General features: G+C 48.8%; 1 protein-coding gene across 1 annotated transcript in view; it reads right to left on the bottom strand.

Moving 5' to 3' along the window:
- LOC147024023 (rho family-interacting cell polarization regulator 2-like) overlaps nucleotides 1–10,550 on the bottom strand; it is a 35,664-nt gene that overhangs the window by 21,210 nt on the left and 3,904 nt on the right. The window contains exons 2-14 of the mRNA XM_085890132.1: nucleotides 9,991–10,096; nucleotides 9,642–9,785; nucleotides 9,094–9,172; nucleotides 8,613–8,636; nucleotides 8,419–8,472; nucleotides 7,735–7,887; nucleotides 7,536–7,599; nucleotides 7,009–7,052; nucleotides 6,645–6,770; nucleotides 6,041–6,189; nucleotides 3,930–4,059; nucleotides 3,578–3,826; nucleotides 3,144–3,365 (exon numbers count right to left, since the gene is read on the bottom strand). Coding sequence (XP_085746258.1) covers nucleotides 3,144–3,365; nucleotides 3,578–3,826; nucleotides 3,930–4,059; nucleotides 6,041–6,189; nucleotides 6,645–6,770; nucleotides 7,009–7,052; nucleotides 7,536–7,599; nucleotides 7,735–7,887; nucleotides 8,419–8,472; nucleotides 8,613–8,636; nucleotides 9,094–9,172; nucleotides 9,642–9,785; nucleotides 9,991–10,085 — 1,533 coding nt within the window. The 5' untranslated portion in view covers nucleotides 10,086–10,096. The remainder of the gene's footprint in view (nucleotides 1–3,143; nucleotides 3,366–3,577; nucleotides 3,827–3,929; nucleotides 4,060–6,040; nucleotides 6,190–6,644; nucleotides 6,771–7,008; nucleotides 7,053–7,535; nucleotides 7,600–7,734; nucleotides 7,888–8,418; nucleotides 8,473–8,612; nucleotides 8,637–9,093; nucleotides 9,173–9,641; nucleotides 9,786–9,990; nucleotides 10,097–10,550) is intronic.

Consider the following 10,550-nt stretch of genomic DNA (forward strand, 5'->3'; position numbering starts at 1 on the left):
AAAAAAAACGAGCAAAAGAGGGACGTTCTGTGAGGAGAAAAATGCCCTGCATAAAAAAGGTGCAAAAACAGATCCCTGTAACTACAGACCAATCAGCCTTCTCCCAATCATCAGCAAGGTTATGGAATCCATCATTGCTTTAGACATGAAATCCTTCCTCTTCTCCAATGGCTTGATTTCCAATCATCAATTTGGTTTCAGACCAGGTCACTCTACCCTGGATATGCTGCTACTGCTCTCCCATCAATGGATGGAGGTCCTCAATGCCAGACAGGAAATCCGAGCCGTATCCCTGGACATATCACGTGCTTTTGACACAGTCTGGCACCCTGCCCTACTCACCAAACTCTCTTCCCATGGTATTCAAGGCCATCTCCACTCATGGCTCGCAGACTTCCTCTCCTGTCGCAGTCAACGTGTGGCCCTAAATGGAGTTCTTTCATCCCCTCTTCCTGTGCAGGCTGGAGTTCCTCAAGGTAGCGTTCTGGGCCCTGTTCTTTTTCTGGTTTTCATCAATGATCTCTCGGACTCTCTGGAAAATCCTCTATTTCTCTTTGCCGATGACTCCACCCTCTGCCGTACCATCTGTCATCCCTCAGACCGGCAAGCAGCAGCTTCTTCGCTCACTGCAGATCTGGATAAAATCACAAACTGGTCCAACACGTGGAACATGTCTTTCAATCCACACAAATCTCACACTCTCACTATGTCTCTTCGAAAGGACCGTTTACAAAACCCCCCATCCACTTTCTCAACAATCCTCTGGAAGAAGTCTTTTCTTTCAAGCTTCTGGGTCTCACTATCTGCCATGACCTTTCCTGGGAAAGTCACATTTCCAACCTTGCCTCAAAAGCCAGTCGCCGACTGGGAATCCTCCGTCGTGCAAAGTCCTTCCTCGGCCCTCTTGAGCTCCTGACTACTTACAAAGCTTTTGTCCGTAGCCTGATGGAGTACTGCTCTCCCCTCTGGGCTGGTGCTCCTGCCTCCCACCTTTCTCGACTTCACGCTGTCGAAACCAGGGCTTTTAAGATCATTGGCATCTCCCGCAATGAAGCTGAGTCTTTGGGCCTCTCACTCAATCACCGCAGGTTGGTCGGTGGTCTTTCTGTCTTCTACCGACTCCTCTCCAGCCTTGCCCCCCTGCTCTCTCTGCGATTTGTCCCAACCACATTTCCACAGGGCGCTCAAGGTCCGCCAACAACCCCCTTCTGGTAAAACTACCAAAATCACGAATCACTGCTCATCTTCACTCTTTCATTCCTCTTTTTTCCCGCCTTTGGAATAAACTTCCTCACTCTATTCTTTCCCATTCTTCCCTCCAGGCTTTCAAAACAGCTGTTCACCACCACCTCTTATCTTCCCCCATCCAAATCCTCGATCTTTTCTACCCCCGATAATCCACCCAAGCCCACTTCCTTCAATTCTCCTGCTTTCCTTCCTGAAAGTCCCTGTAATGTCCATCTTCTCCTCGCCATGTTCCCCGTCCCATCCCCATCCCTCTCCCTTCCACAGTTCACCTGTGTCTGTTCCCCAATGTTTTGTCCCTTCCACTCCCACCCCTCTTGTCTCATGCCTCCTTGCTGTGAGTTGTGTGTTAGCTCTCATACGAGCCTCGACCAAGGTATACAAAAAAAAAAAATAAAAAAAAATAAAAAAAAGTCCAGAGAGGAAAAAGCAAAGGGCGACAGAAGCGACCAAGAAGCGGGTGTCGAACCAGCGCCGAAGAGACGATTCGCCCTTCCAGTGCTTCGGCAAGTGAGCGTGTGGTGCGCAGTGCTGCCAACAAGTGAGGCTCGGGTCGATCACCAACAACACCAGGGTCTAAACCTGCGACGGACGATCTCGGTGCCCTCCAGACGTCGACTGGCGTTCAAGGCTGCCCCGCGAGAGGGTGCATGGCAAAGCTGGGTGTTGGCGACGGATGTGACATGCATGCATTTTCAGGACGTTTTCGCTTCACGGACGACTTTCTGGTGAGCGAGACGATTCTCCCCCTCCCCTCCCCCTAAATGATCTGTTGGGTACCCTTGTCTGTGTTTAGCTGTAAATAAGTCAACCCCTCTTAAGCTTCTGCTCTTTTGTCTCTTTCCTGACATTTTGATTAATTTTGCTTTGAAATTCTTTATTTACCTCAGAAAATAAATGTTTCTTTTTACTTATTAATTTTTTTTAAAATAAATTATTCGTCGATTTCCAACCTGGCCGTGTTTGTCCTTTCCTTCTATTGGTCTAGCATTGTCCGAACCGAGATAGACTGGCAGGTAATTACCACAGATTTGACCATAAAAATAGTCGGCACGCACCAGCGGTTAAAACGCTCGGCCGCCATAATTAAAATCTAATCGAGATAACATTGGTGCTTTGCCGAGGGCACGCTCCCTGCTCAGGTAACCACGTGACCTCTAGTTAAACGGAATAATTAGATGGTGGACACTGGAACTCGTGGTTAACTGGGTGGGGAGCGTGATTTTAAAACAACCCACCGTACCACAACGTTAATTGTGAGCGGAGGCCCCAGGTCCAGCTCTTCCGAGGACAACCGGGGATTAATCCCCATGAGTGACAATCTGGTGTCTCGGTACCCGTGACCGCAACAATACATTAGTGGGATATGCTTACACATTGTAAGCAATAATGAAAGGTGCTTCCCCATTGTCTCGGTCGCTCACCTGCATTTGATTTTTCTTTTCTTTTTTTCTTCATTTATTTATATCTTCATTTACGGACACTTTCCAACGGTTCTGTGATTTCTCCCGGTGTATCGGCTTCGATGTCCATTAACACGGAAAATGCAGCTTTCTACGTCACCCGGAAGGTTTCGAACTTTAATATCAGTCAATGAGTCAGTGGTTAGAGCTTTATATATTAGATAATATTGATATACAGGACACATATAATGCAGTTACAGCGTATGTTTGTATGTATGCGACGGAAATAGCACCCTCTGGTGGTTTGTGTGATAAAATTTGTAGTGTCTCAGAACAAAGTATCACTTTGTGGAAATATCAGCAGTTTAAATGGCCCAGTATGAGACACAAAGGACGAGGCAATTGTGTAACTCCAACCTATGACAATGTGGACCAATCCTTACACGACCTCACAATGATCTTCGTTATGTAGCAACTGCTGTGAACAAATCTCACCTGCAATGCGTCCTCCAGAGCGTTGATCTCGGTCTCGAGTTCCACCATCTCCCTCGAGCGCTTTCCCATGGCCGAGAGTGTCTGGAGAAGTTGTGCGATCGCCTCCTCCAGGCAAATGTCCTTGTTTTCTCTTGGAGCTACAGATCTCGATCCAGCGCTAGGTGGGCCACCGATGTGAGGTCTCGAAAGCCCGGTCGATGAAGTGGGAAGTACAAGGTTACCCTGTTGGAAGGAAGTTCAGGAAGACAAGGTCATTGTCATCACGACTACTGTTGTCATTATTGTTTTCATAACATCATCGTATTAAATTATGATAATATTTTAATGTAATAATACCTTTACTTTTTACTCATTGAAGATACTGACATCGCCAGGTAATCTGTTCGGGTTAGGGTTAGTCACATTGTGAAACATTTAGGTTAGCGTGAACCCACCACGACAGAAACACCGAGATCTGAAGTGCTCAAGGACCTGCGACCCGGGAGAGACCGCTCTCCACCGCCACCGTAGTTTGGTACAGGTTGAATGACAGCGGGAGCCTTTGCCATCCTGCAGTCTCTGGCCAGAGGCGAGACCGGGGACAGCGGGCTGTAAAGGGAACCACCGTGTGCTGCGTTGGGTAGAGGGCTGTCCAAGGAGTCGGAGAACACAGATGAGGAATCGTCGCCATTTTCTGACCCATCCTGAGGTTGAGGGAAGCCATGTCCTCACGTTAGATGTTTTAGGCTTTCCACCATGCGTTTTTATTATTATTTTTAATAAAGGGACAAGGTGAGAGCGACTTACAAAGAAGGCGAGATCAGCCGTGGATGGTGTGTCAGGTGGACTGCAAGGTGAGCTCAGAGAGCGACTGATTATCCCGGTCGTGGAGCTGGAGTGGTGGAGCGCCGAAGGTGAATCATCCTGGATGAATGGCCTGTGGAAACAATGGATCACTGATCAAGATAAAGCACCAAAGTCACCTCAACCTCTATAAAACCGGATGGTCTCTTCCTGGGTTACACTCATCACTACTATCACCCGGTGAAGCGTAGAAACAAAATGTCCTCAGAAAACAACGGTAGCATTTCATTGGAATCAGGACTGTTCTAGGAAACCGAGTAACCTTGGAAACGTCCATGAGGTTATCAGGCGCCAAAGGCTTCGTGCTGTGATATTAAAAGTGAACCAGTGGCACGAAGGGTACTGTGTGGTGCCGTGTGACATTCCCTGCTTCGTGGGCCACTGAGCAACCACGTGGGGTACCATGACGGGTTCCAATGTGTGCTTGAAGAGTCGGCATTTCAATGGACTGAGCGTAACTTGGTGTCTGAGGCACGATGTACCATCATCATTTGAGAGTCCCTTCATAGTGATGCCTGACCATTCCCCCATGATGCTAATGAGTGACCATCAACGAGACCACCCCCCCCCCATCTTAGTAATGTTTCCCCACTCCCCCCACCCCTGCAATCATAGTAATGCTGCATGACCATCCCCACCCCCTCCTTTCCCTGTCATGGTAATGCATTACAATTCCCCCCACCCCCACCCCTGTTATGGTAATGCATGGCCATTCCCCCCACCCCACCCCTGTAATGGTAATGCATGGCCATTCCACCCACCCCCATCATGGTAGTGCATGACCATCCCCCCCACCCCCGTAATGGTAATGCATGACCATTCCCCCCACCCCAACCCCGTAATGGTAATGCATGACCATTCCGCCCCACCCCCATCATGGTAATGCATGACTATTCCAGCCCCACCCCCACCCTCATCATGGTAATGCATGACCATTCCCCCCACCCACCCCCGCCATGGTAATGCATGACCATTCCCCCCCACCGCACCCCCGTTATGGTAATGCTTGACGATTCCCCCTCCCCCACCCCCACCCTCATCATGGTAATGCATGACCATTCCCATCCCCCTCCTTTCCCTGTCATGGTAATGCATGATCATTCCCCCCACCCCCAACCCCGTCGTAGTAATACTGCATGACCATCCCCCCCACCCCCGTCATGGTAATGCATGACCATTCCCCTCCCCACCCCCACCCTCATCATGGTAATGCATGACCATTCCCCCACATCCCCCTCCTTTCCCTGTCATGGTAATGCATGACCATTCCCCCCACCCCCAACCCCGTCGTAGTAATACTGCATGACCATTCCCCCCATCCCCCCTCCTTTCCCTGTCATGGTAATGCATGATGATTCCACCCCCACCCCCACCCTCATCATGGTAATGCATGACCATTCCCCCCCACCCCCACCCCCGTCGTAGTAATACAGCATGACCATTCCCCCCACCCCTGTCATGGTAATGCATGGCCATCCCCCCACCCCCATCATGGTAATGCATGACCATCCCCCCCACCCCCACCCCCGTCATAGTAATACTGCATGACCATTCCCCCCACCCCCTCCCCGTCATAGTAATACTGCATGACCATTCCCCCCCCCCCCCCCCAGCCCCGTTAAGGTAATGCATGACCATTCCCCCCCACCCTCACCCCATTCATGGTAATACTGCATGACCACCCGAGTATGACCCACACACTATTGAATTACATCAACTTGAATGGCGTGAATACCCCTTCAGTGTGATCATCCAGTCCCTCTTCAAACGACTGCAGTGAACGTTCTCATTGTCTGACAGGAGACGAGAGATTTTGTCATTTCGGACAAGCTGTGTCCATATTCACACTGTTCGTGCTGTCCAACCACGTACATGTTGATCCAAGCACTCGTTTCCGAGGTGGGAGGACTTTAGAAGACATGTCCGATCGTTTCAATCGTCTGAAAGACCATTCCTCTCAATGAGACCCGACAGATTGTGGTACCATACTCTACCATGTGGCACCATGCTCGACTGTGCGGTACAGTATGTGTTTGCCATATCTTACGACGCACATCCAGGTAATGTGGAAAGCAAGTCGGATGGTTCCCAAGGTGTTCACATCGAGAGCGAGGTTCTGGGGCAGCACACGCAGCAGCTGCGCCGGGTCACACGTCACCTCTCCAACGGACACCTGTGACATTAAACCTTTTTGCTCCATCACCTGCAGGACACGTGAATCGCACATCAATCAAACTGAAGTTAATGGAACACACGAGATGGCTCACATCAAGATGTTTGTGTTCCATTGTTGCCCGAACCCGGTGTCAGTGTCACGTGTACGATGACGTCGTATTGTTCAGACGCTGAAGTGAGATGGTAGAGATGGTAGCACAAGGCTCACGGGACGGTTCAACGAGCTTGAAACACTAAAACAACGAACAATGACCACGAGATGAAGTGAAATGGACGCACAAAGAGAAAAATGTTGCAACGTTAAAGAAGAGTGCTGCTCTTCACACTCGGGACGAAGACGTGTGGTGACCGGCAAATGCAGCCTGGCCTGGCGGGTTGTGGCGAACGAACGGTGCTGTGTGATACCCGACCCAGGTTAACCTCGAGCCGATAAAATCAGTCTGGCCGAGCCGCCTAGGCCGCAATGCTGCTGAGTCAGCTTGCCTTGATTTCCATGAGGTCAGACACCAAGGGCTGCAGCGTGGTCTCGCTCGCCTCCCAGCTTTGCTGCCCGTCGTTGTCGATACGTCCGCGCGGTTGCCATCGTTGCCTTCCATACTGCACGGTAACCTGGCACCGCAGATCCCCCCCCCATTGGGAAGAGATCAGAAACAGAAGTGTTGACGACCGCCATTTTGGATATCAGACTTGTAGGCCTTTCCCTTCGGTTTGCTTACAGGCCTCTAACTTTGAACATTCTCTCTTCCTAAAATGCTTTCATTACCCTTTAGTGAGATATGTATGACAAGAGATTTATCACAAGCAGCTCGAATCTATGGCCTATCTTGCTCACGGTCACCTCACGTACCTCATAATGATCTCCGGAACACAGTCGTGAATATCCGGCCAGGCCTAGAAAACAAGACGTGAAAATCAATCCCTCCCCCCAAAAAACCATGAACAAATCACAAAATACATCAGAGAGCACCAGCATGATATGTCAGAGGTCATCGTACACTCGTCAACGACTTGTCTAATCTGGTTTAGTTCCCTGATGGAATCGGATCTGACGACAACTTTCCTTACACGGTCATTCTGCTGCTTTGGGGTAACGTGCCATTCTTTTTGGGGATGTTAAGCTGGTTATTCCGTCTACCAGTGCTCAGTTGTGGACATTAAGCAGATCAATGTGCCTTATGAGAGAAGTATGCCATTGTGGGCCTGCATTCAAATCCCGACCTCAACCTCGCTTCATCACTCGGGTACGGCTTCGCCACACGCGACTGATGATGGAGCAAGCATACTGTGCACATGACTGGACAGATTCATACAGATAAGTCATTCCAGGTCAATGAGGGACAACACACGGATCCGTACGTGATAATCCAAAGGTACCTTTCATAGTGATGTAAAACTGTCCCATGTAGCTTTCCATCTCCTTCTCTACGGCAAATATGGCCTGAGGGAAGTGTGGGTAGATATAAGGACGGCTCTCATTTTTCAGTCATTTCCAGCGTTGCTCCCCTCAGCTGTACCCCGTTACATTTTCCAGTATCCTCACATTTCCTCTCCACTATTCCGGCTCACTACGTACCTGTGTGTACTCATTCAAGCTCTTCTGCAGCTCACTCAGGCTGTGCCGTGCCTCACGGCTGCTCACCCGCGACATCTCATATGCTCGCATCATGTTCATCGCGCCGTCCCGCAGGCGTCTCAAACGGATATGGCTCTCTCTGAGCTCCTCCACCTGATTCGGAAACATGCAGGTCGAGCAGTTAAACCACCAAACCACTTAATACAAGCTCTTTAGACAATAGATTGATAATAGTTTAACATCACCATACTCTACAAACTTCCATTTACTTTTCCAACCCGAGAGCATGGTCTAACCCACCTTCTCCAACCCTAGTGCATGGACTAACTCACCTTTTCCAACCCGAGAGCATGGTCTAACCCACCTTCTCCAACCCTAGTGCATGGACTAACTCACCTTTTCCAACCCTAGAGCATGGTCTAACTCACCTTCTCCAACCCTAGAGCATGGTCTAACTCACCTTCACCAACCCCAGTGCACAGTCTAACTCACCTTCTCCAACCCAAGAGCATGGTCTAACTCACCTTTTCCAACCCTAGGTCATGGTCTAACTCACCTTTTCCAACCCTAGAGCATGGTCTAACTCACGTTTTCCAACCCTAGAGCATGGTCTAACTCACCTTTTCCAACCCCAGAGCATGGTCTAACTCATCTTTTCCAACCCAAGAGCATGGTCTAACTCACCTTGCTAATGTGGAATTCCACCCGCCGGGAGAAACGCTCCAAACTCTTTATTTGCTGCATGGAAGGGAAGGTGTTGATGAGGAAAATAATGATGATATTAGAAAGTAAGAACATCATCGTCAATGCAAAAGCGTTCCGTTAAAATGTTACAAAAGTGGATTCTTCACATTGTGTGTGATAATGTACATCCTTACCTTGTCCAAGTCGTATAAGACTCCCTGGAATGGACACACACAAAAGAAAAGACAATTAAAGCAAGAAGATATCAATGGCAGGTGAAGCAACAACCAATTCCAATGAGAAGGAGCAGCGAACTTAAAGCACGTAAGGTGACTAAAAAAGGATATTCCGGTTTGTAAGGGATCTTTATGGTAAATGTGATTGTCTACCAGAACTCTCGCCTCACTACTGACTTCAGGCCCAAGGTGCATACCATATGGTACTCCTACCCGATGAGAGCCGGTACATCAAACCACAGGTGGTGATCCTAAAACAAAGCGCCACGACGATGTCACGTTCGTCATGGCACCAGGCTCACTATCAAATGCATTGTTTCAGAAGAGCTATCCTATTGGTGGTCAGAGTACTCCATTAACCCTGGGTGATGGTCCTGGACAGGCCAGAGTGGTGGGTGATTATACGTGTCCCCGTGCTGGGGGCTTCTTCGGTGCTTACCAGTCTTGAACATCTTTTGGCCCCACCGAGCTGCGCCCCGAGGTTCTCCAGCTCGGTCCTGCTCGACTGCATATATTCCCTGTTGGTGATAGAGGAAGTAAATGCTTGTTTGTAACTTCCTTTCAAACACAAACAATCCTCTGGTGCACATTCCATTCACTTGCTACGGCTATTCTTGGTGATGCACGTTGGGTGCACACTTTTACCTCTTTAACCCTCGTTACAACAAGGCTGTGCTGCGCACGCAACTCCACACACCAATATACAAGATCGACAGCGCTCGAAGACCACCTATAGGTCCATCACAGCATTTTTATGTAAACTAACCTAATGAACTTGTACGTGTATCACTGCAGGACAAATAAGAGATGCACGGGTGTGTTTCCATGAATTACAAGGACACTACTGTGGATAACAGGTATCAGCACCACCTGGGATCCCAGCATCATCATGTACATGCTGAAATCAGAACACCGAAAAGACTGGGCCAGGTGAAGGTGTTGTGAAACTCAAGAAAAGGAAACATCCCAGCAGATAACCAAGTTCACCTGAGGCCATGTTGGAGGCACTGGAACACATGTTCGAAGCGTTCGCCCTGCGGCGCACGCGACTCGCTACTCGTCCTTCCCCGAAAGCTCATGTTGCGGCGACATCTCTGGGGAGAGTTGGAAGATCCTGAAGAGAGGCGACTTCTGCAGGGACAAACCACATGTTGGGAGTGGATGGGGTGACGTTCTCAATTGTTCAGCAACAGAAAATTTTAGGCAAATTCAATATGAGGAAATGTGGCGAAAGACAGAATGAGTTAATCTCAATTTTAAAAGAGGAGGGTTACATCTCAAAGAAAGAAACACAGTAAAAGGGTACAGGAGGAAGGATGGGGGCAGGTGACTGTACCTCGAAAACATTTTTTGCTTTGGAGAACGAAGTCCATGAAAGGACCTGCTGCGTTGGACATCTGCACCACAGCGCTGAGCGTTGTACAGAGACATGAGGGTTCTTCCTGTACATGGGGACAGGAAGAGTCACATGGGATTGATAGGAGGGAGCAAGCAAGGATGGAAAACAGGGGGAGTTGCTGGAAGCGGACATTGATGAGGGACAACTTTATTGGGAAGAAACCAGCCAAGAAAGTGAATAAAAAGCAACAGTTGTGATGAAGACATGTGATGGGTATTTGACGACAAACGAAAGTACAAAATCGTTTTGCAATCACTAAGCACCAAGTTCGTTACAAACAAACACGTGTGTGCATATGCTCACTCCAAATTATCCGCTCGCGTGCACTTTGTCCTGTTCTTACGTCGATGACACAGTGTGACGTCACATGTGACGTTCATTCAGCCAGTCAGCGCTTGCCTTGAGGCCAATTTTAGTTTTCATTTCATTTTAACTCGAAAATTTTATTTTTAACATTTTATTCATTTTCACATTTTAATAAACAGGCTGGCCAAGTT

Source organism: Eptatretus burgeri, chromosome 7, assembly GCF_056783735.1.
Source record: "Eptatretus burgeri isolate ZD-2024b chromosome 7, Ebu_testis_v1, whole genome shotgun sequence".
Lineage (NCBI taxonomy): Eukaryota > Metazoa > Chordata > Myxini > Myxiniformes > Myxinidae > Eptatretus > Eptatretus burgeri.